At 34.6% G+C, this 27,039-nt stretch overlaps 1 protein-coding gene across 2 annotated transcripts in view; it reads left to right on the plus strand.

The window, feature by feature from the left end:
* Nucleotides 1-25,391, plus strand: part of LOC121409124 (serine/threonine-protein kinase NLK-like) — a 61,617-nt gene extending 36,226 nt beyond the window's left edge. The window contains exons 3-12 of one of the 2 annotated variants that reach the window (XM_041600949.1): nucleotides 1,306-1,361; nucleotides 7,811-7,917; nucleotides 9,484-9,569; nucleotides 16,648-16,857; nucleotides 17,644-17,745; nucleotides 18,128-18,214; nucleotides 18,563-18,761; nucleotides 19,443-19,536; nucleotides 22,287-22,342; nucleotides 25,077-25,171. In XM_041600949.1, coding sequence (XP_041456883.1) covers nucleotides 1,306-1,361; nucleotides 7,811-7,917; nucleotides 9,484-9,569; nucleotides 16,648-16,857; nucleotides 17,644-17,745; nucleotides 18,128-18,214; nucleotides 18,563-18,761; nucleotides 19,443-19,536; nucleotides 22,287-22,342; nucleotides 25,077-25,087 — 1,008 coding nt within the window. In that variant the 3' untranslated portion in view covers nucleotides 25,088-25,171. Of the gene's footprint in view, nucleotides 1-1,305; nucleotides 1,362-7,810; nucleotides 7,918-9,483; nucleotides 9,570-16,647; nucleotides 16,858-17,643; nucleotides 17,746-18,127; nucleotides 18,215-18,562; nucleotides 18,762-19,442; nucleotides 19,537-22,286; nucleotides 22,343-25,076 lie in introns of both variants that reach the window. The other variant, XM_041600950.1, reaches the window with a different exon arrangement.
* Nucleotides 25,392-27,039: the final 1,648 nt, after the last annotated feature.

Here is a 27,039-nt window from a genome sequence, read left to right on the forward strand (position 1 = left end):
TTTTCATTCCTCTTCTTTCTCCCTCCTATATCTCAGGAAAATAAAGCCGTTTCACAGCAATTTGGAGATACAGGTCTGCTTAATCTTTGTGTGCTTGTATATGAAGCAGAGAAGGGGGGGGGGTGGGTATTATATGCTCTGGGTGAAGTATTGCAATCGCATCAGCCGTGACATCTCATCAATAAATCAACCCTCTTTTTGCTCCCTCAATTTTCTACCCACGTTCTGCAGCGTTATCGGCATCCCTCCCGTTGGAGTAACTGAATGATCTGCTACGATGTCGGTGCAAACTTAGAATCAATGCTGTTCGTACTGTCGACGAGCATGGTGTCATTTTCAATGCCATTCGATCGAATTGTTGATTTGCCTGGTGTAAAGTGCTTTATAATGATTGATATCTGCGCAAGTTGCATGGGAATATCAGTTTGTGGAGTGAAGTCTTTCTCATTGTTTTACATTTATAACTAACGATCCATGCAATGTCCTCCAGTAAATGATAATCCTCTTTTTTCACCAAAATATATTTGTTTTTCAACCAGTTGCATAATTTTTTTTATTGATCTTGTACTTCCATATACTCAGTATGATGCTCAGAGCTCTTCAAAGTTTATTGTATTTTTGTACATTTAATATACATACATGTAGATATTCATCTCAGTGCCTATACTATATAACTTGAATTTATTATTAATACCAATTCCCTTGGAAGATACATTTACACTGTTTAACTCTATTCCCTGATGCTAAAGTAAAGCAATACCTTTAAATTGCAAAGATACTAAACATTCTTCGTTCTGTGAAGCAAGTCAAATGCCAGACAACAATTTGTAATGTCAAGGGCAGCATGTAACACACAGGCACACCAAATGTTTGACTCATAAATCTATGTATTCATGGTTACCTTGACCTCATAATAGGCCATAAATTGGGTGTCATGTCCGAACGTTTATATGAATCATGAAGTGATTTTTATTCAAAACATGGAAATATTTGAAAAGGATAAAAATCCATTCACATTTGCTCAGCTGTATTTCAGAAAGGGTCAGCCCCTCCCCTCAAAAAGGTGATTTAAACAGTTAAAAGCAAGTTCTGATTATTTGATTGTTTTTAAATTGTTCAAAGTTTTTTGTGTCGTTAAAGAAGAATTAAAATTCAATATAATTTTGTGCTTGATTGTTTTACCTTTCAGGTTAGAGTTCATTCTTTTAATTAAAACAACTTATAGAGTATAGGCCATATATCTTGATCGGTTTAGAAGCGTTATATAGTAATTTTGTTTCCCCACATTTCTATATCTCATTTCAGGTTCTTCGAGCTCTGGATATCCTTCAGCCCCCACATGTAGACTTCTTTGAAGAGATGTATCCTTTTAAAAAATGACAAGAGAACAAAGTGATTTTTTTTAATGAAAATTAAATTCATGGGTGTATATTTTTTTGTCTTTTCTTTTTCTTTTTTTAATTGGGCTTGTTTTGTACCGTTGGCTGTTTATTATGTTATTGAATTGCATGAAGCCATAATTTTTTTTTCTTTTTATGAGGATCATTTAGGGAAAAATAAGAATATTAGAATAACAAGATTAAAGCTTAGAATGAAATTGCCTTTGTACATACTTACATGTACCAAACTTTTAGATGTATGGAGTATGAAGATGTGATTTTGTCTCTGCAGGCATCATTTATTCTGAAAAGGTCATTAAAAAGAAAACATCTCCAGCAAATATCATGTGGGTATTGGCTCAATTTCTTTGTGTAGGTCAGATGAACCAGCTTAACTATATTAGTATAAACTTTGATATTCTTAAAATTTGGAAAGTAATTGATATAGGATTTTTAGCAGAGATAGAAAGAAATGATTATCAACACATGTCCATCCTGGGCATTATGTATTTGTTACTAGTCAGTAAGTGTTGATGTTTATTTATAAACAAGTATGATTTTTGTCTAGACAGTGTTAGTTTCAAAAAGTTCTAATGTTGACAAAAATGAAGAATCTGATGAGACCGTATTCAGAGAAAGTACATTTCACATGTCATTAATGGAACCCATTAATCATTACCATTCTACATTATGCACCCATCATACTCAAGGAGAAGATATGTCTGTCAAAATGACTTAATTTCACCTCTTTATGTCATGCTTTACTTGCCTCCGGTGATCATTACATACGCAAATAATTACCCATAATTCAAGCGCTCCATCCTGCGCACATCTCTGGGGTTCGTGGAGCAAGCGTTGACGCAATTTAATCTTGGGATGTCGTGTTTTAGGGTGAGCAAGGGAAATTGAATTTTCCTCTTCTGGGTAACGTGAGAGGAGTCTTGGGGGATCTGCAGTCGAGCTTTGACCATGTTTTTACCTCTGGTCAGATCACCTTCCCTCTCTTTCCTATCATTCAGAACCGTCCTAGCGATCTGTTAATTGGAGAACAAAGAATAATTACAATAATATTTCTGATTCTCTTCTTGAAATCAGTAGAGGCTCTTTTTATTAGTCATTGCATGAAGTATAATTTATGTGAACGAACCTTGCCACTAACTGTTTATTGAAATGAGTAGGATTTATGGGCATGTGATAAAAAGTGGGTTAATTCAAATGTCATGGGTTTGTTTGACTTTTGGGGGGTTGCACATTTCATGAATCTAGCCCAAAGTGTTTCAAGGGTTTCCTATTGCTTGGTTTTCTTATGTTTGCTCCTGCAACAATTGCTCTGTGAAATCTGGGCCCCGTTGTACAAAGAGTTACGATTGATCCGATCAATCATAACTCTATGGAAATCCATCAGTGTCATAATTTTTTCTACAGGAAATTTGGAAAATGTCCTTTGTAATCAAAGGGGAACACTCTAAATTGTCAAGAAATCAATGAATTTATGGATATGGATTCATATCTAGAATTTTTTTGAACAAACATGCATTTCATATGTTGACTTTGCTGGCTTTCCATAGTTGCGATTGATCGGATAAATCGTAACTCTTTGTACAACGGGCCCTGGACTTCTTGACTGCCTTTCTTGTCTAACTGTAATCCAGCTCTGCAAAATATGCAGTAGAAAAGTGGCTCTTTTTGAATATTTCATTTGTTATGTAATGAAATACAAAATAATTATGCAATGTGTGACATCAGCTCCATCATTTGCATACCACCAATGATGTGATAAGAAATGAAACTTCAAAATGCTGTAAATTTCTTTCTGTTCATCTGATTTCAATGAGATTTTCAGAGGTATGTATTTTTAATCATGCTTTCTATGGATTTAATGCAACTTTCAGGGACTTGACTTTTAAGAAGGCAGGGAGAGATTTGAAAAGCAAACCAGTAACTTTGTATTCAATCCCATATTTAAATCAGTGATATTGTATAAAATTGTGAGACAAAAGACCTATGCTTGGGGACAACACCTAACAGAATCTTTCTACAGTAAAGTAGAAGCTGCAGAACCATAAAAGTTTTATAATGAAGCCATTACCATGGAAACATGCTGTTAAACAACACTGACTGTAAATGCCTAATGAGCATTCAGGTGTCAACAAAAGTATAGCAATCTTTCATTGAGTGGCATGAGTTTTTTGTAACAAATTTATGGTTGAGATGATCTGGTGAAAAATACTTTGTGCTTGGGCAATTTGGGGGAAATAAAAACAAACAAATAATTGTCTCCCCATGTGAATTATTGACATAATCAGAGTAATTTTCTATCTTTCAAAATTTATAGATAATGATTGAAACGTTGTGACATCTGATTGATTAGCCTATTAATACAAACTTACCAGAAAGATACTATATTTATGCAAAAGATATCATACATTGTATGTTTTCAGATATACAGTGCGTATCAAAAAAAAGTTTACACTTTGAAAAAATCCTATAAAATTAAACATTTGTAATATCCTGAAGATTTTCCCACATTTTAACTTTGGTACAGATCCATTTAATCAAATGACGATATAAATGTCGAAAAATATTTCCGCTTGAGTGAGCACCACTTACTTTTGAAAAGTTAGTGAAAAATGATTTGCGCAGAACTTTGAAATAGTTATGCGAATAAAAGTAGACCTTAATCATGAAGAACATGTACAATTCAGCTATTAGAATTGATTTGAAGATATCTTTTACCTTTTTGACTTATTTCCTTGCCCAAAACGCTTTAAAGAGAGCATTTCACCCCACCCCTCTCCCCCACATACCGAGGCCTTCGTGATGATATTTGCTTTACACCGAGCTGTAATTTACATGGAATGGCTTAAGCTTGATCTTCATTTTGTTAATCGCTGCCAAGCTTGGGAAAAGTGTGGAGAAACAAGTATTAAATGAAAAATGAAATGTAAACCCACTTTCAATGGTAAAAATTTAGTGAAATAATGCTGGAGATGTCTGATATAAACTTTTGTTCATATTCAGTGATGTCCTCAGATCCAGCTGGCACAAAAGGGTAAAGGTTGTGCTTACTAAGTGTTGAAATTTCAATTTGGGTGGCAAAATCGTTACAAAATGCTTGAATGTATCCATCTTATTTCAACTGACTAAAAGTGCAAGGGAAATGTATGAGAAATGTTTCGCAGGGTAAGTTTGATTTCACTGCTTCCACTTAACACAGCGTGAAAACGAGCATTTCTGCGCAAACTGATTTCTGCGAGCTTTACAAAAATGGACAGTGCTCACTCAAGTGTAACATTCTGACAAAACTTTTACTTTCATTGGATAGATGAGACCCAAACCCAAGATTATATGTGAAAAAATTACCCACATGTTGTATATTTTTTAATTCCCAGGGCTTTTTCAAAGTGTAAACTTTTTTTGATACGCACTGTATATACCAAAGGGAGTTTACCTTGTTACACCATGATGCTGCTATGCCTGTCTCATTCTTGTCAGGCAATATGTAGATTTCTCTGTTTAAAAACAATAAGTGACTCTCAAATTTGGAACAATTATAAGTTGATTTCTTTCAACCAAGCATAATTAACTAGAAGATTTGAATCAAACCAAATTGGTTATTTTTATTTTTTGTGAGTATCTTTTTTCCAACCAACTTTGTGTTCATATCACCCCTTAAATTTTCAACTTTGGTGCTTTCTTTACCATCTATTGTGTTTCACAAAGTTAATGTCTCACAAACGAGATAAACTTGAAATATTATTTTGTCTGTGTATGAGTTATATGGCACATTGCATTTATTCAGACTTTGTGGGGCGACCAGGTTTCCGTGCCACTGTGATGGTAGATGGAAGGGCAATCTTATATGTCATCATACAACATCAGTTGCCCTGCAGGCAAAATAAGTGAGAATATATTTCTCCCTTTTTAATACATGAGCAGAATAACATGAATCATAGCCACAGAATCAATCCAGAAATATTTATTGAGAAAAGTTTTGTTATCTGGGGTCATTGATTGGATGACTCACTACAAATATTAATCTATTCTGTCTTTTTTTTTCATCCCTTACCTGGGAAATATTCTCTGATGTTAAATTTCATAAATATTTCTTTTCAGCCTTTGAGCCAGGTCCTTCTTTTTTATATTATTCTTTTATATGTTTTTTTTTCAATGTAATAAGGATGTGTGCAAATTATAAATGAAGGTAATTAAGGAATATACGTAAAAAAGAAAAAAAATCACCCAACCGACCGCACTTCCCAATTTGAGGCTTATGAGTGCCACATAACAATTTTTAAGGCCCAATGATGGAGCAAAAATCTGGTGGAAAATACTAATTCAAAAATTTTTAGCAATCATATTAGACCTTATTTAGTATCATATTGCTTTACCAAACAAGCAGTCCAGACTTTTTCATTCACTGTGGAGACTCTCTCTACAACACACTAATTACTTTGAAAATGCAATTCAAATCACAATGGAGAGCTGAGAGGCTTCTGTCAAAAGTTGGCGGACTGGGACAGCATCGGAATCTCTTGACTCAGGATAACGACATATTTGTAGTTTTGCAATTGTTCGTCCGGTGCAAATCTCCTGTCTCAGTCCACCAACTTTCGACAATAGCCTCTCAGCTCTCCATTGTGAATTTGATAGATTTTCAAAGGAATTCATGTGTCGTAGAGAGTGTCTCCCTAGTACTGTCTAATTATGGATCAGAGAATAAATACAGGACTTCAATCTTAATCCAGAGGAGGCTGAGTCTAAATATATATGCAGAATGTGTATTGTAGCATAAACAGCCAGTCTCTAATGGGTTAAGATGATGAAATATCAGTCATTATATAAAAGTATCATCATCTTTCATAACTTCCTGTTTGTAATATTCATTATGAAAGATGCATGGAACTTCCAACACACTGAGCCCAGAAAGGGAAGATTGAAAGATATTTATCTTCCTCCCATTCAGCATGCTATCGGTGTAAATGATATCCTCTGTGTGGATTAAGAACAGTCCATTTGGATTTACATCCGGAAGTAGATGGCAGGTTCATGGTCATGTTGAATGCATTCATCAGCTAGATTGAAGTGATAGTTATATCATTTTACGATCTCTGTATTTTGTGACTTTTTTTTTCTTCTCCATCATCAAATCATATTTTTATTATGTATACTTCATTAATTTGGTTTGTTATTAGTTAGGTTTTATTTTGATTTTTTTTGGTATCTTTTTATACCTGAGCAATTTTTTTAGAGTTAAGAAACAAGGTTTAAAACAAGTTAAAATATTGAAATGTATAAAAATATTTCAGGCAAGAGAATCATAGCGACGACAAATCAGTTCCAGATAAGTGGCGCATCTACATACAAATGTGCCCAGAGCTTGTTATGAAATTGTGCCCCTTCCAAAAATAAAATCCAAATTATGTTGTCAGTAGCTTATTTGGTTGTTCATAAGATAAGACCATTTTAAGGCTCCCCCACCTTTTCATCCTTATTGATTGAAAGGGAAATGGTACTTCTCTGCCAAATAATAGGGACATCCCCTCATAAAGGAAAAGGGAAAGGAAATTTTGAATTTTGTTCCTGAACTGATGTTACAATCTGTGAAGCAGTATGAAACAATTTCTTATATTTTACACCTAATTGTTTTTATTCCATATTTTTATCATCATTTTAGTAATATTTCTCTGTAAAAATAAGGGTCTATTGTCATCAATTTTTTAAGTTTAACATTAGTGGTAACATCATGCAACTGATCAAAATCATTGGCCCCATATAAAATGCAATTTCTAGCCAAGTTATTGAAAAATATGTAGTGTTTTACACAACAGGATGTGGGAATGTCAATAAGTGCTTATCCTTTTATCTTACCCTGTTTCTACTAATCTACTTACAGTATATTCCTTTAGCTTCGGTAGCCCAAAGATTTCTTGTGTATATAAATTACCAGGATCTACACACTATGTTTGAATTCTATATCTAGGAATCATCATTCAGTTAAGTTTGTATTATATATAGCTCTATATGGAAGCAACTGTGGTGTTTATGGTCAACCATAAATGGAAAAGAAGGATGTTCATGGGAACTTTGAATAACATGTATTGTTCAAGATTTGTTTTAAATGTTAAATTTACTATTTTCTTTTTGTAATTTTTAACAGTTTGCAGTATTTATGACATGGTTTAGTATTCTTATAAACTTTACTGGTGCTTGTATCTCCACCTGTCTGGACAAAAAAGCATAGATACAAAGTTTACAATGTCTTTATTAAAAAAAAAATCACCTTTTAAGGGGTTTGCAGGACAAAACTTATTTCAGTTTATCAGACTACTTTATTATGCTGGCATTGATATAAAAAAACCTGGGTATTTTGAAGTTAAGGCATAAATCTATTGATATATGATACTTTTCTTGACCATATTTATGATCAGATATGTTGTAACAGAGCTTCTGCAAAGCGACCTACACAAGATCATCGTATCTCCTCAGCCACTTAGCTCAGATCATGTCAAGGTCTTCCTCTACCAAATTCTCAGAGGTAATGTTTAGGATTTATTAAATGAATTAAGATAAAAACAGTCCACATAATTTTGCATACATGTATAAAGATGCCAGGATATGAGCTATAAAAATGTTCTGAAGGTAAGATAATCTTTTGTTGCAAGGTGTTAAAACAATAATTGTGATATTGAAAATATGCACAAATATTAGGGCCAATTGATTTATCCATAGTTGTTTGAATGTGCCATGTTTGTTTTGACATCAAAATGAAATTATTGTGGTGTTGTAAGTTCTCTTTCACAACTTACACTTGTTACACTTTTTGTTGGATAAGCAGATAGCCTTAATTGTGTAAATAAGCATAAACGGGGGGTTTGGCTCCCCATGTCTGAACACGATTAAAGTATTTTCTCTGGGTTTTGTCACACTGTATCTGAACAAGGCTTCAAATTGCTGTTGAACATGTATTCATTATCAGAATCACCTGTGTGAATGACCCCTTCGTATATTCAATTAATTTGTATGGCATTTGATTCATCTGTGTGAACAGGTCCGCATGTGCACGCCCATGCCATAATCCCCTATTACGTTGACTCCAGTAACGATTCCTGATTTTTATCCATTTCACAGCAGAGGTCATATCCAAAAATATACTGTTGGATTCAGTGTGTTCCAAATATGATAACTGGAATGTTAAAAATAGCAATATCCTTTATGGAAGATCATGACTAGGCAATGAACACATGTCATAGGTGTAGACATTGCCCATTAAAAGCAACAATTTTGAAACGGGCTGTTAGCTAATCACCAATATATAGTCGATATATCATATCCATTTTTCTTTTTGCTGTAACCATATGAAGAGAAGAACACACCCTAAGAAACTTTTGCTATGGCTATATTTTCTATCAGTTTTCAAGACTGGAACTTTATCTTTGGAAGAAATTTAAATCCAGTTTAGACTAAATAGACTATACTTATGCATCCATCTTCATATTAATTGGTGATAAAAGTAAATATTCCTCTATAGTTTCCCTATTATTAGATCAAAATATCATCAAGATGAGAAAATCAATTCATACTCACTCAAATATAATTTGGCAGAAAACAGACTCCACAAATCTGTGACAAATTTTGAATCTCCAAATGTCTCTTCAAATTGGAGGTATTAGCAATGAATCAACCAGTTCCTGTGTACATGCTGATCTCTATTAAGTCACTGGCTGTGCTTAGAATAATCATGTAATGTTTTTAGACCCAGAGAATAATTAGGCCGTCCCAGGCATATTCATGTATCATCTTTGGATGCTATCGTGAATTCTAATATTTTTCAAGGGGCTTCTTATGGCCAAAGGGTGTTCTCATTATCTATAGTATCCTGATGTATTTTAAAGTATTCCTTTATTCTTATGTCTTATCCTAGTAAACAAAAATGTGATCAAATTATTATCAGGGTTGACAGGTAAATGATAATTAATAGGGTATTCTAGGTCTTTAACATAAATTTATTCTTTAGATGTGTTCTCTTTATTTTCTTTTAAAACTGTTTGATGATTAACATTTCTGTGACATAAATTAATGGTGATCCTTTCTTATAATGCAGGTCTCAAGTACTTGCATTCTGCAGGCATCTTACATAGGGATATCAAACCGGGCAATCTTCTCGTCAACAGTAACTGTGTACTTAAGGTAAGAATGTAAACCCATTTCATGAATGGGTCAGCCTCTAGGTGTAAGCAATGGACATTTTGTTGTGTTGGTGCAAGAACACCCTTAGCAAAACATTTCAAACACCACATTGGTGCAAAAATGCTCTTCTGCAATGCACATCTGCACACTAATAGAGTGCATGCGATGCATGATTTTTTTTGGTGGTAAGGGCATTCTTGCACCAACACAGTGATGTGAGAGTTCAATGGCAATATTCAGTTGTGACCTATTAGTTGAACGAAGCAGAAATCTACATACATACAAGTATACAATATTATCTATGATAATAAATAATTATAACATTTGTAGGGTGCTTATTACAGGTGTTTCTAAGCACTCAGTTTTCTGTCTATCAACTAAATTACCAGGGAAAATAAAAAGTAGTCTTAATGAATTCAAAACAAAATTGAAAGAAACAAACAAACAAAATGCAACTAAGATGTGCACCTCCATATAGACCATCCCACAACAGATATATAGACATTAAAAATCTAAATCTTTATCTTGGAAATGGGAGATTCAGATTCAAACTAGAAAGATAGGGGTCACTGTTTGGAAAGGTGGATCTTTCTTTAAAGGTTAAGTCCACCCCAGATAGAGAAAAATCCAACAAACCTAATGCTTACAAATTTCATCAAAATGGGACCATGTAAGATAAAAAAGTTATGCCATTCGAAAAGTTTCGCTTATTTTTCACAAAATAGTTATATGCACAACTCAGTGATATACAAATTAGAGATTCAATGATGTCCTTCACTCACTATTTCTTTTTTTTTTTTTTTATTGTTTGACTTATACAATATTTAATTTTATACAAATTTTACCATGAGGGCCAACTTGTCTGAACCATAAAATGCTAAAATAATGGTACTTCCAATTGTTCTGGGAGGAATAAAATTTTGTTTCATATGACAATGAGGAGAAAATAAGAATATTTCATATAATAAAATACAAAGGAAATGGTGAGCGGGGTGACATCATGAGTTCCCTCATTTGCAAACAAACCAGGATGTGCATATAACTGTTTTGTGAAATCAAACAAAACTTGAAAATGTCATAACTTTGATGAAATTTTCAGGGTAATGCTTGTTAGATTTTCTCTGTGTATTCAAATAAATTTTATGTTGGGATGGACTTTCCTCAAATAAAAAAAAACCTTCAAATTTTTGCAAGAAGAAATTAAAAAGGATTGTTGCCTGCTTCAACTTTTGGCTAGTTAGAGCTCATTATGATAGTCCATTATCAAATTTATCAACCAAAGATAGTATGAAATTTGGATTAAAAAAAAATGTGTAGCACTGATAGCCTTATCACATTCTAGTTTGATCCATGCTGAATAATTTATTTCTTATGCGAACCTTTCACTGGAATATCACATTCTCCACTATCATTTTGAGTGTTCCTTTAATAGTCATCCCACTTATTCCCAAGCATGTCCATCCATTGATAACTTGTAGACAGAAGTTGTCATGATGCATTACTGGTCATTTACTTTGTCTCATTCCCTTGGAATGCTTTCCAGTATAACCGGTGCACCTATAGCCTCGTTCTAAACTATTTGAAAAACTTTGTTTCAGTTTCATACATAAATGTTTGAGAGGAATGAAAACTATTACTCTTCATGCTATGTCCATGGATGGCATATTTTCAATTTAGAATGGGAAAATGTTATGTATTCGCTACACAGATTTTTTGTTCTTATACATTTGAAGATCATTATGCAAAAAATATATTAGTCTGAATGTAGACTATGGAAAGGGATTCACAGAGGATGAATTTCATGTTCATTTTGTACTTGTCATTGATGTTCATTTCATGAAATTGACTCATCCCAAGTCAGCTTTGCTAATCAGAGCAAGAATCTTAGGAATCTAGAGGGGAATTAATTGTAATGAGTTTTCACTTCGGGCTTCCAAAATCTTCTGAGATTATATCTCATCATCGACTCATCACATAAGTTGGAAAATGAATCTACTTTGATTTCACTCTGTTTTGTCAATTACGGGAACAAATAATTAAAACAAAAATAAATCAATGAAGACATTGAATCCATTTGATATGAAAACCAAAAAAAAAGGTTGCTTTTGTAACCCAAAGAAGAGAGGGAAAATTTTAAAGCATCTGTTTTGTAACATAAGAAAAACCTTGCTATTATATTGACAAAATAAATATATATATAGTACTTTGATGCCATTTTTTTGGAAAACCTTGTGATGAATATTTTAGAGGGATTATTATACAAAGATCTGCTTTATGACTAAAGTGTATCTCCTCTACCTGTACAGTGTCAGATTATTGGAAATATATGAATATTCTCATGTGCATTCATCTGTCAGGATTCCGAATATTCTCTTCTCTTTTCTTTTTTAGATATAAAATGTGGAAGAATTTATAGGATATTAATTTTGTGAATTTTGTAAAAATTGTATTGTCTGTAGAATTGAGGCCTAAGCGAGGGGATTATTTATACCTTCCACATATCTGTTAATTCTGTTTGAAAATATACACATAGCGGCTCTGATACATCACAATGTTGGCGTACATTATCACCGCTACATGGATCATTATACTTTATGGTGTGCATGTTTGAAGAGGTGGTATTTCATATGGCTTACATTGAATGCTCTACTTGAATGGTCGCTGTCTGCTCATCGCATGCTTGGCTGTCTAACCAAGGAGTTAATTTGCGGCTTGGGGTCCTTGTTGGTACCAAAAAGGTCCCTAGTACAGTATTAAGTGCATGTAGAAGAGAGAGATGAAGGGGGAGGGGGTGGGGTGCAGAGATGGGGCAAGGGGGGGCATTGTGCATTTAAAGCCAGGATCCATGTTAGTCCCATTAGCCGGTCTATGGTCCTGTGAAGGCACATCTGTGATTAGCTTGGAGAATAAAAGTGCCAAAATCATCAAGTAGAATTTGATATACATGTACCTACATTGTGGACAAACTGTATAGTAAGAAATGTCTGCTGCTGCTGCTGTACTGCCCTCTATGTGTGATGATTTTTTATGGTAAAATGTTAGAATACTTTTCTCCTTTTGATTAAACTGTCAGTTTCAGCATTTTTCTCTGTGAATTTTACTATTTTTATTGAGATATAAATATCTCCAGCCTAGACCATCCCTTTAATGAAAGATTATTTCAGACTTGTTTTGAGGATAGATACACATCATTCATATAATATATATTCCCCTTTCATACTTACATCATGTGAGAAATGATGTCCACATGTGAGTTTCATTGGGGTAGAACAAAGACAGATTTTAAGAAAAATAAAATCACCCTCAAACTTGTCATTGAGAGCATTTTGCATGGTAAAGTATTTAATAATTTGACCCCCCTAAAAAAAAACAGTTACTGGTCCAAATAAATACGATGTAGCAGGCCTTTTCACTATAAATTACCACATTAGAGATGCTTTAGTTAGCTATACCACTGACCTACTAGTAGTCTATGGCTATAGATACAATTTTATTGAATTTCATTAGTCTGAAAGAGGGCACAAACCAGCATTTCCATCTAGGCCTGTAGTGATAGTGTTTTGTACATGAATGAGGGCAGACAGGCGAATGTAGAAAGGGACTCCCGGGAGCACCCAGGACGAAGCGTGCCGACGTTCGATCACCGCATGGATCCATCATCATTCTGGAATGCCAGCAATGGAGTGAAATACATTGTATATCACATGTAGATACATTCAGACCAGCATGTTTGCTGCCAAGATACTCAGCAGGGTTTCTATATATCGTTTAACATGATCATGATTGCAGATATATGGATAGCAAACATGGAGAATCTGTATGAAAATCGGGGCTCTATCACGATTAATTTTTGCCCAGTATCGCTGGCACAGGCTGTAATTTCACAAATTTAACCTTTGTGTCAATTTGATTTGGGGGGGGGGGAGTAAAAAGGAAACAAGCAAACGACTCCCATATTTTCAACAAAGTTGGCAGAGTACAGCAAGTCTTCATAATTTATGCTGACTCATTCCAAGACAAGAAAAGACAAGGTTTAAACATCGCAATAAAACTTGAATATTAGATTAGAAATTTAAAATTTAAGAGTAATTTTCTGATGGTATGCATAGTTTGCCACTTAACATTAGCACATTAGCACAATATTGCCTGTATGTTTAATAGGGAATTGAAGATATATGTTTGCTCACCTTGGTTTGAATGATATTACAAAAATACAAATAATAAGATTTGTCACTTGTATAACAATAACTTTCAAGTGATGATTTGGCACATTTCATTTAGATTCAAACTATGATTTCCGTTGTTGCTTGAGAAAATTTATGAAAAAAGAACAAGACGAAATTAATAAATATATATAAGTATAGAACTTCAAAATATAATGAAATCACAAACCTAGTCTTGCCATACATTCCATTGTTGGTGTTGCCGTTGACAATCTGTGATACAATGTTGAGTTGTTGACTATATTCTTAATAGATCATAAGTTATTCACAAGTGTATTTTTACTCAGATAAATGGATGGTTATGGATCAGAAATGAATCTCACTAGAATTATTGAATTTCAGAAAGTCAATTCTAGAAAAAGATTCATCCGTTACCGTTACGGATCCAGGAAGAGTAGTGAAAGAACAGAATTACTTTCTAAGTTAACTCAGTGTCGCTTAGGCAGTATGGTTGTAAAACTTACATTTGGCCCTACTACAACAAATGATCAAACAAATTGAATTTCTGATTATTTGGGGGAATGGAGGGGGAGGGGTTTAGCAGCAAAGTAAGTTATAATTTATTATCTGTTTAATCATTGTATTGTCAAGTCATTGAACATTAACCACTTTGATATGTGTCCCTATGTCATTCTGTGCCTGTCTATTTGCATTGTGCAGGAACAACTTCAAAATGGTCTACAATAATTGGAATTGACCTTGTCAATTATAAAAAATATAGACCTATTGCTCAGCATGCAGTGCTTATTTTTATACAGAATAACCTAATAATTATTACTATTTTGTTAACTCATAGATATGACGAAATAGGATGACACATGTTTTTATAACTCAGTATGAACCTATACCAGACTTCCTTCACACCCCTATGATACAAACCATGACCAGCTGAGCCGGCTTGTTTATTCTATAGGCACACACATTCCCCATTGTCTATGACATTGGATGTGTTCAGATGCAGAAGTAAATCATGTTTGTGAAACGTGGAGAGGTTCCCAATACATGTAGAAAACAGACCTTTTGCTCTTTTGACTTAATTGCCTTAAAAGCCATTTAAATATTGATTCTTTCTGCATTTGTCATGTTCTCCATTGCATATGGATGTTTTCTCATAGGTCTAAACAATAGCGATAATAAAGCATTTACAATGCCTTTTACATATTTTTTTGCCATCTATACAATAAATACTGGTTAACAGTTGTGATGGTCGTTTTACTATTCCACTTGACACTCATTGTCCATGGGTGTGTTCAGAATGAAGTTTATGAGCGTTTTCAAAAACATGTGTATATCAGGTTGACCTATAGGTAACGAGGACTATTTTGACCTGATGGCTTTGTGGTTGTGGCTCTGCCACTGGTAGCACACTGTGATTGATGATTTGTGATAGGGTTGTACACTCATTCAAACGGGTAATTCCTTTGTGTGCATATACATGTAGGCGTGAACACAAGCGGGTTTGCTTTGTCTACATTACAACTGTACATGCATGCATATTTATGATTACTTTGATCAATTGCTGAAGAAAGATTATCACTCTTGAAAAAGAAGATATATTGTTAATCACTAGTCTTGTAATACAATAATTCTAATTACCGGGTATGTACATTTGTCCAATTTACAGGCTTTGGTTCCCTTAATAATCATACCCCTGAATACTTTTGAGAAGAGATCTAGAAATCCCCCCCCCCCCCGAAAAAAAAAGAAAAAAAAAATCTTCACCAAGCTACTTTGCGACATGGCTTTTAAAAATTTAATTTGGCAGAAAAATTAAAAAATATAAAACAATTCCAGAATTGAAAATAATAATAATAGGCATTTGTATACCTATGATTGTTATACTGATTTAATCCCATAAAGTTACTTTAGCATTGAAGGGGAATATGAATTTTACTCATACATGTATGTAACACCGTTTTGGTAGTCGTTAAAGGGATCATGCATCAAATACCTTTATGTGATGGTGCTTTGAAGACTTTACTCTGTGTGGAATGCTCTGTACTAGTATTTCATTCTTCACAAAATGAATTATCCCATCAAATCGCCAATCTCTATAGATTGCAACTATATTAGATATATTGCTATTTTACTAACATGTGACATTAAATTTTCTTTATGTGAACACTGTTTTTGTTTGCCAATGTTCCTATACCACAGTGTGAGTCATGACATGTTGTTGAGCCTAGTCTATCTGGTTCTGTGGTTGTCCTTGGTTTCCTGTACATTGGCTAGAAGTGTTACATATTTGATGATTGTCACACTGTTGAGGGAAGCACTGATCAATCTTGAAGACCTTTGCATGATCATTAATCCTTTCCTGTCTTGCTTATATATTGGCCTAATGCAATTCTACTTGTCTTCTTCTGTAAGTTGTTAGGCGGTCCTATCTAGATCATCTGTGTGCTAGCTTTCCTTGAACCCTGGACTGATCGGTGTTCCTGGCATTAGAACGACAGGAAATGCTTTTGTTCTTAGATCTGTGTGAAAAGAATCACGATTGGATATCAACTTTAGTTGAACCAGAATATTGGTAGTAACTCAATGATTAGTAAATATTATTATTATAGATATAGATAACTTATAGGATAGGTTTTGATCCTTCCCAAAGTTCAACTGAAATAAAATCTTTCCCCTTTAATTCAGTTCAAGTGAAGAATACATCAGATCGGATCTCTAAAACTGGAATGCAATATTTCATGATGCATCAAGGTCTATGGCAATTTGAAGAGAGGGACAAGACCCAAGAAGTAATGGCACACTTGACTTCCCAAACTCTTACTCTTAACATAATAGTCAGTTACAACATGATCTGTACTCCCTAGACTTTATCTTATTCTTTTTTCTCTCTGCTTCAGGTGTGTGACTTTGGTCTGGCCCGAGTGGAGGAGCCTGACACCAGCAAACACATGACCCAGGAGGTCGTGACCCAGTACTACCGAGCCCCCGAGATCCTAGTAGGGAGCAAGCACTACACCTCCGCCGTGGACATGTGGTCAGTGGGCTGCATCTTTGCAGAGCTTCTCGGCCGACGGATCCTCTTCCAAGCCCAAAGTCCAATCACGCAAGTGAGTAACAACATTTACAAAAGGAAGAATTTTCATAAGGGTAGTTGATCCTAAGGACCTCTTAATAGTAAGGAGAGAGGGTTGCTTCCAAAATTTAAAATGAGTGTTGTATTTTGAGAATATAAGAAAGTGGGTTGCCATTTGTCACATGAGAAATGGGTTGATATTCATGATTCAATTCAATCTATACTATGATACATGTGCATGTTTATGTGCATGATATTTTAATACTGACCAAGTCAGGGATCAGTTGCATAAAAGTTACTATTGTTGAGAATCTTCCCTAGGTGACCAATAATTGTTCTGTTTTTGGTGCCAGGATGGTATTAACTATGTTTTGATGTATGCCTTTATGCTCTTTTGGCACCAAGGAGAAATCTGTGGAGCCAAATTGGCATATTGATTTCATTAATTAATGAAAGTCCCCTTGACCAAGACAAGCATTGTCATCCAATCTACACACAATCGATTGTTTGATGTCATAAGTTTTAAGTCATGTTTTGAATTTGCATATGAATTTTCCATGTTAGATAATTTTTAAAGTTGAATTTGCATTCCATGAAGTGATTCATCAGTGACTTTTGCTGACAACTATTGCAACCTACTTAAACCTTCACTTATTGACTGCATGCGAACAAATTTCTTTGTAGAAAGCAGTAAAAAGAGATGCATTCATTGGCTCCAAGGGAAAATACTTTCCTTTTTCTGATTGAGCTGAATTATGACTTTGACTGTAATTTATATAAACAACCTTCACTTATTATCTGATTTACCTTTTCATTACAGCTCAATTTAATCACAGATCTTCTAGGAACCCCATCTATGGAGGATATGAAGTACGCTTGTGATGGAGCACGGGCGCACCTTCTACGCATGCCACATAAACCGGTATGAATATAATACATGTTTAATGTTTCTACTCAGTTTCATGCATGTAGGTCCCGTGGGCCCTACTGTCTAATTCATCAGTTTGTTAATTTAAAGATACTGTCTCTACCGATATGTCAGCTGTACAATGTTTCCCCATGCTTAGTAAACTCTCATTCAATGTATTTGCATGATACTAGGTTTATCTATTTAAATCTCTGGGTGGAGAGCGGTAAATGGGGATGAATATATCTTGCCAAAGGGTGCTTGTGTTCTTACAGAACTCGGACACAATAGTCATTCAGCGACATGATCTTTAGAATTAATTGCTTATGTAAGATTCCTTGAAACCTACCTGAATATCTCTTGACATTTTGCTCTCATGAATCTCTTTATTTAATAGCCTTGCCTCTCAGCTTTATATGGTCTCTCCAGCCACGCCACACATGAAGCTGTCCATTTACTCAGTAGAATGCTTGTCTTCAACCCGGTAAGTTACTTTTTGAGATGACAGGTGCCGTGGGACGTTTTACAAAGTGGGGGGCTGAGCCCAAAGTGAGGGGAGGGGGGGGTGACCACGCAAAAAATCACAATCATATGGTCATCTTTACGTTTTTGTACATGGTTTTGGAAAAAAGTGGGGGGGGGGGCTGAAGCTAGCCCCTGCTTTCGTTGCCCCTTGATGAGAAGGACAACCAATCTTATACGATTATACAGATATTGCCTTCATGTGAATTTGTCCTTTTTATTATTAATTTGACAGGTTAAGTTAGAAATATATAAATTGTCTGTTTAAAACATCCTTTAATTGAATTTATCTCTTCTTTTTATTTAATAGGACAAGAGAATTTCATGTATTGACGCCCTTGCCCACCCTTACCTGGATGAGGGAAGGTTACGTTATCACACATGCATGTGCAATTGCTGCCACAATACGTCGGCAGGCCGGCAGTACACCGGCGAGTTTGAACCCGCTGCACCACAGAGGTTTGACTGCTTATACGAGGACGATCTCCATACAGTTTCACAGGTCAAAGGTGAGACATGATGGGAACGAGTTTGGGAATTATGTTTTTTTTTATATGAAATGATATTTGTGTACATTTGTTATAGAATAATTTAGCTTGTAAGAACTGGTATACATTTAGTGCTCTCAGAAATTTGTACAAAGTTTTATATCTCAAACTTACAGAAGTTGACATTTTGCCTGATCAAATAGTAGATATACACAGGTAGATTTTACTTGAAATTGCGTAGATGTATAATTATTTGCCCGTATATGTGTCCCTGATATTAATGCTAGATTTTTTATTTCATTGATGATACTGATTCTGGAGACCGTTAATTCTCTTTCACATTTTTCTCTTTCTAATTCTATTTTCATTTTTCCAATTTTTCATTTAACTGGTTTTATGCTCAAGTTGTCTTGCTTTTATATATCTACAAGAATATTTTTATTAGGACAATGCACTCTACAAGCTCTGCTTCTTTAGCAGTCTCCTCCATTTTCAACATGATTATATTTTGATTATAATTATAGTACATAGAAATTTGCTATTATGTTTTCCTGCATTAATTTGTATATCAAAATGTACGAAACGAATTGTAAATGTTGGAATGGAAATAAACGAAATGAAATGAAACTCTGGGATGAGGGGGAGGGTCTACAATTCTGGCATTTCTTGTATTTCAACCTTGCATATTCTTTCCCATCACAGAAGCGTTACACAAATTCATCACGGACAGACATCAGGGTAATACTGTACCTCTATGCATCAACCCACAATCAGCCGCCTTCAAAAGTTTTGCAAGGTGAGAACATGAGAAAATGAAGGACCATAAGGCAGATCAGAACGGTCTGATTCATGTCTCTGAGAGTTGAAAGACTCCTTGTTGGGAGTACTTTATGCTGTAGGCTAGAGAGATGATAAGCCAAAGCGGTGTTAATTCTGTTGCAACCCTTGCATGCCATATGTCATGCTTTATTGATACAGACTTACACCAACGGTACCATCAGAGCGAGCAACTTAAACTATTGTTGGTGCACTATCAATGAATGTATGGTGCACATTAATAGGTGCAACTTAGCAGTGATCTGCCAACCGTTGTTGAACAATTGATGTTGTACCATTGATGGTGCACAATCATTATATTGGTAGTTCAGTGTGATGGTTCTTTTCCTGTTGACCACCTTTGGTTGTTCATCATTGATAGCAGTGCCTTTCTTATTGCTGTACTTAAAGAGAGTGCAGCAAGAACATATGCATCAGGAGCCAGACAGAGGAGTAGAGGGACAAGCTCTTCCTGTATGATTGTTTGGCCCTCCAATCTTGCGTCTGCTCAGAGTTTTCTGTTTGCTCTGCCTCAAGACTTATATCTTCAGTGGACCTATTGAAATGAACCGAAAAGGTTGAATTTCTGATGGCGCATCTTTACAGGGGAACCTGTGATGGTAAACCAACCATTGGTGATGGTTGAAGTTCTGATGGTACTGTTTGGTGGTATTGCTTAGTCCTGCATGCCAGTCCGCTTCTCTCTCCCCTGCTAACCTTCTGTATGAGCTACAGTGCTTGAAATTAAATCACAGTTCAATATTACAGATTTACTGTGGATGATATATTATAAACATTTGCATCTAACATAGAGTGTAGTAACGAATGGTATTATGATTTTATGAAATGCAATCTACATGTTCTGAAGACCAAAATTTTGATGCTGTTGGTTGAAAATTGAAATACTGTACAAAAAAAGCAAAACTAATCAAAATTTTATAAAAGCTTGCAAGAGCTTACCAACAGAAATAATTCAAATATTTTTGTACAATATTTCAAAAATTTATCTTTTTCTTGTAGTAATGAAAAAGTGAAACATTGGTTGCTATTTTATGAACTCTTTATTCAATGCTTCATTCATTGTTTCAAGAAGGAAGTTACAAATGAATCAAGCACCGTAGCTCTTGATGTTCTCTTGTTTAAGTAACTGCTCAATGTTACTATCCATCTTTTCCTCAAGTTTGTGATGGTGTTGGGGAAGCTAATGAGAGTAACACTCGTTTCTTCCACTTACATTTTAACATACATGTGTAAAGGTTTGATAAAATTACTAACATCCATTAACGTCATTCACACTTATAGAATTGAACAACTATTTATTGTTCTGAGTCATTTACTGATGGATATGTTTAATGGCATATTGCAGCACAAAAAATTTGATTATTTGGAAATCAGCAATTTAATCTATATATTTTGGCAATAGGGGACTAGTTTATTATAAATTGATAGAACTGAATTGCTGTCTATAGGTCACCATGCTTGCTATATCCAGCCTATCATAGTAGGCCTATCCAACTGCTCACTCCATCAAAAATAATGTCATAATTTTGCTATATCAACATCAATATCATCAGTAACAATTTTGTAACATTATCAACATTATTATTCTCTATCACGATCATCTTTAATAATCAATAGCCCCAGGTACCTGCATAATATTCTTGTACCCTCTTATTAATGAGAATCCAGAGTGATGATTTTACAAAGGTGCTGAGAGACCAAATGTCAAACCACACCCTTGTATGGGAAATAATTTGTAGAAATTCAATGAGGTGCCATACATAACCTGAGTATATATCTATATAGTGGATGTGCTATGCAAATTTATCATATTATCCTTATTCACCACTATTAAAAGGAGTAGATTAAAGTGCTGCACAAAGCCTGTTTCTAATTTTGGAAGCAAGTCCATATTTTAAATGGAATCCCTACAAGCTTAGGGATTCTGATTCTCTTTAATTTGCTTTCTTCTGCATGAAATAACTTTAAATACATAAACAAAAGTTTCTGATATACCTTTCCTCACATCTCTAATGTTCCTTTTATTTATTTCATCTCTCTTGGTCAAGATGCATGAAATTGTGATCCTTATACAGATTATCTTGTAGACAGAAGTTTGGCATTATTTTATTGAAGTTTTGTTTTTTCTTAGAAATGTGAAGTTCTATGATTTATTAGCGTATTTTATTATGTTTGTGTTCTTTCTCTTTTTTAAAATTTCTTTAAAATATGCTATGGGAAGGAGCATTGTCCCCCAAATGTTACAAAGTTGGCAGTTTTAGATACCCTAACAGAAACCTGGAAATCTGTGAAAAATAGAATTCCTAAATGAATTTTAATGACTTAACATCTGGGCTGGTGTTATCAGATGAATGCTCTTTATACCTTCTATTTTGGCTAACATTGGGTTTGTTTGGTACATTTTCTGTTTATATTCATCTAAATTTTACTTACTCTCTGTACCATGGATAAGCAGAATCAATTGTCAGCTGCTACACTGGACAATAAACTGATTTATTTGGTCTATGAAATCAAACTGCCCAATAATATCACCCTACCATTCACAAGTGAATAAAATAAATTATATTAATATATTCCTCCTCACGATCATTTTCATCATCACCCTCCTTTTAACCAAAAGACTAATGAATAACTCTTCTTTTAAAATGGTGTTGGCTCCATTACACCATTTCTATCCTCCCCCTGATCCCTGCGGCTGATTTCATGTAGGACTGGGAAAAAGGTTTTTGATGTACCAACAGACGCTGCCAATTTACTCATTCCAGGTTCGTTCCTATCCAAATTATCAAACAATCTTTTTTGTCTTCATTGTTTATCATTTTGTTAAATTTCTTTACTTGGTGCTTTCTTTGGTTTAATTTCCAGTTTTACTATATTTCTGTTTCATGCATGATAAGTCACTAGTAATCTTTCTCATTTCACTATGAATATGCTTTTTGTATGATTGGTGACACAGGCATTGTATTTTTTCCATAGATTTGGTGTAGCATGGAACAGATACTTCCTCTGAATACTGCTCAAATTTAACATTTGCCAGGAAAGCTTGTTGACAAATATAAATCATTTTGTGAATTATAGGCCGAGGAAAACACCGAGCTTAAACTAATTTCATTTCATTTTTATGTGTAGAAATTACACCGTACATGACTTCCCAGTCTTCATCAATTTGGAAATAAAGAGATTCACAAGATGTGTAAACCCTTGACCTAGCATATAATATGAAAAGTCACAGTGATGAAATTGATGTCTTCATTACTTCACTTTATTTAGTATTTAAATCAATTGAAAATTATGAAGAAGATGAAATATAATTATGCTTGAATTTGTGCTTGTAGGTTAAGCACTTAAGCATCACTATATCAAAAATTAATAACTACAATTCAAGAAAAAAAAAGATAGGTTTAGCTTAAAGGATGCAAAATATTACTAAAACCCAACTTTATTTTTTTAGGGAAAATTTCATTGACAACTAGTAAGGATACATGCAGCCACCCTTCTGCATCTTCTAAAAGGAGAAAAAAATCACATGTACATCATTTGTATTTCCTCTTTTTTGTTTTTGTTTGTACTCCCGGGAAAAAAGGTTTTCCTTGAAATTGATTCACTGTTCATAAGACTATCACTTGCAAAGTCAACAGAATGTTCCAAGAGGTAGTTTGCATTGCAGCAGACATCTTACTTTTTGGAGTAATTCTGAAAATGCTTCAATTGGCAACACAATATAAACTGCAAAATCACTATTATCCCATGTGGAGCAGCATATTTCATCAGTGTTCATTCATTTATGACACATCAAATTCAAATACTAGTTGGTAGCGATCACAGAAATATTAAAATGTTGCCAATTTGATGAATTTATTTTTTCCAGTATACAAATGATATGGTAGAACATGCATGAATACAACATTTTCAGCCATTTCACTGTGCAGATAAAAAAAATCACTCATATCTCTCCTCATATTTCAAACCATTTATCACTCTTTTTCTTCTTGATTCTCTCCAGTAATAATATTGCAGATAGTTACACAGTATTTTTCAAAGGTAGATTACACATAATATACATTAGGTAAAAGTGTAGAGAATGATATCAACTAATTTAAATTTTTAGACAACATTGAAAACCTGACTCTCAACAGAAATATATAATAAATTTTTAGACAACATTGAAAACCTGACTCTCAACAGAAATATATTGCCCTCTTTGGCTCTGTTCAATATGATTCCTCTTGAGGACAGTCAGTATAAGTATAATTATCACACAGACTGAATGCATCATCAAGTATAACATAGAGTTCTAATGGGGGTGTTTCACACAGATTAAGATCAATTGAAATATTATACATGTCTAACTGCAGCAGGCAGACAGACCCATCAAGAGAAATACAAATTTTGTTTGTATGTGGTTTATTGTTGAAATGACACAACCCTTCAGATACCAACAGGGATGTGGTCGAGACTGGCCTCAAGACATCTTGGAAGTGATGATGATGATGATCCACAGTATTTGTAATGCACTATATTTCTGTTTAAAACATTCATAGGTGCATGCTCATCCAATTAAGCTAATTATTACACATCTTCTGAAATAAGTGAGTTTTGAGAGACGATTTGAAGACTTCAATGTTTTCAAATTCACAGAGTGAAGAGCACTGGCCTTGACTAGCTGTCATACAAGCTCTAAGGTTTGCTAATCGCAATAGCCAATCAAGGTCATTGTTGCATGCACATACTATGTGTAACATTGACCAGGAACCAATCAGAATCATTCTTTCATACTTGCAAGCTGTTGCAAACCTAAGAGTGCCTTGGTGAATACAACCTGCGGCATGAACAGCATATACATCTTGTAGATATCTAGGAGGGGCAAGTCACTAAATATAAACATACCTGTGACCAAGCTGTGATGTGACCCTGCTAGTATGTTCAATGATCTGGGAGAATGGGTAGGAGAATATTACCAGTGGATTCAGTTCCCTGACCTGCCAGCTTTTTTTTAATGGTCAACATTCTTTTCAATGGTCAACATTCTTAAACCTTAAGGATATTGACTAATTATGCCACAAGCATTTGCCCTTTGACACTAGCCTGCACATATGCAGGCTGATTCTCCAGCAGTTTAATATTCCAAAGCAAATAACAAATTCTTAAACATAGACTCAATAGTTATAGCAAGCCTGCGTGTTAGGTCTGTTTGATTTTGATTATTTACAGGATATTGCACAATTTTAATTTTATGGTAACTTCGGGTGAATCCTTGATGTTGATTGGCTGTTGATACCATTGATACCATGGTAGTCAAGGACATGTTACCTTGATAGAAATGTAAATGCCATGGGCTTTGTTATGTGCACAAGAACACAATTTTAAAGTGTTATACATGTAATTCATGCATGTTTACACAGCATTCATCCATTTTTTAAAATCTCTTTTACATTTAGGACATTGGGATTAACATGTGTTTCTTTTTGTTTCCCCTTTTCTTTAATCTGCTCTCTACAGTTCGTCCGTAGCCAGTGCATCAGAGCTGCCACCATCACCCCAACCGTGGGACTGATGAGAAGGCGGGGAGGGGACCATGCCCCGCCCCCACCCACCAGCCAACCACGGCAACCAACGAATAACAAGTCTTGTCCAGAAACTATATTCCAAGCCTTACTGTGTGTTGAAGGAGGGAGAGCTTTGTAAGAATTGCCAAGAAATATTTATAGCTAGTGCCTCGACTATGTATGAGCGCTCGTCTCCCTGTCTCCTCCTCCTAGACCCTAGTTCTTGACTGAGTTGAGCAATACTGACTGTTTGCCCCGCCCTCTCAACTGCTTGTGACTTGACCTTTGACCTCTACTAACTGTTGACCTGTGATGAAGGAGCAGAGTTATATTTTTAAGGTGTGTGATATGCTCCATTCAACAGATGTGCTATATTATTTCAATCGAGCAAAAGATGCTGCAACATGTGTATATCTGTCAAATGAACTGAGAGGCATCGGTGACAATCCCGCGTTCCTTTTAACAAATCTGTGTGTGCCACAGGTTTCTGCAAATTGGCAAGACCAGCTGTATTCATTTAAGGTGATTTTAAGTTTTTAATTTATGTTCCTGCGTTGCTGCATTCTGTACCCCTGGCTGCCACAAAAGAATTGCAGAGGATGATATCGTGCAGTTTCCTTTCTGAGATGCTGCAATTCTTGAGAATACATAGCTGTATCTGAATTGCTCTAGATGATTGATTTGTATCAGTAATGTTAAGGTATCTTTTTGGAATATCTCAAAGGAGCTTACGTTCTTACTACCAAGCCCAAATTCATATAGGAAAGTCCATGGACGTCCCTTACTCAATTTTAACTTGAAGGTTTAAAAACATCAGCATTAATTTTGTGTAATAAAGCTAGTTATGAAAAGGGAGCAGGGACAACTTTGAAGCTGCAACTCCCTAAAGATGACCTTTTTCAAGCTTGCTGCAAACAAAATATACTTTGAGCGAGCATCCTATCAATGCCTCATTTAAAACATTTGCTTATTTCAATATGACCAGTACTACCCAACTCATTAAATTTAATTTTCATCTTCATTTTCTCTAAAGTTCAAAATATCCTTCAGTAAAGTGAATTTTCCTAAAATGTTTGATTTAATTATGAGAAGAATTTACATAATTTCATCAGAGAAGGTTTTGCTTGGTTCACACCATTTCTTGAATGGAATATATTTCTAAATATCGACTTTTAAGAAGTTGATCTTCTAATTTTTAAAAAGTGAAAAACCGCCGCAGTATTTTGATAGTCAAAATGCATTCTCATTGTTACACCACATATTTTTTTGTAGGAAATATTTCTCATTTTGTCACCTTAACTGTATCTTATTGAAATATTGATGAGTATTGAATAGAATAAATTATTTAAATTGAATTGTCCCATTCTCCCTTTCATTGAATGCTTTCATATATTGTCAGTATTGTATTTAACATTTTTTGTTTATAGACAAGCTAATTAGTACTCTACGTACGATGCAATTATTTTTATGTGTATTGACTTCAATGGCCTGTGCATTTGTATCATATCTAGATATGCAAGAAAAGGACAATTACGTCTTTAAGCTTGTATTTTGTAATAATATGAAGTATTGCCACAAACAATGTAGATTTATTTGTGCAATTTGTTTTTAAACCACAATCTCTAAGTACGGGATTTGGTTTTTGTTGTTTTCTTCCTCAATTCCAAAAGGGATTAATTGATCTCCTTTACCCTCTCTGTTAAACATATTTTGTTTTGAGATGAAAGCTGGATGATGGACTTTGAAACTCTATTGCATATACCTCGAGAATGAAGAAATGATTTGTTTGTAAATTATTGCTGACGTAACAAATAATCTGAAGTGTAATTGCCAATCATGTGATATAAGGTCTTGCAGAGTCATGTGTATTAACTTATTTATATTGTTTAAGTCTCTGCATCCTTGTTAGGCTAGAT

Source organism: Lytechinus variegatus, chromosome 2, assembly GCF_018143015.1.
Source record: "Lytechinus variegatus isolate NC3 chromosome 2, Lvar_3.0, whole genome shotgun sequence".
Taxonomy (NCBI): domain Eukaryota; kingdom Metazoa; phylum Echinodermata; class Echinoidea; order Temnopleuroida; family Toxopneustidae; genus Lytechinus; species Lytechinus variegatus.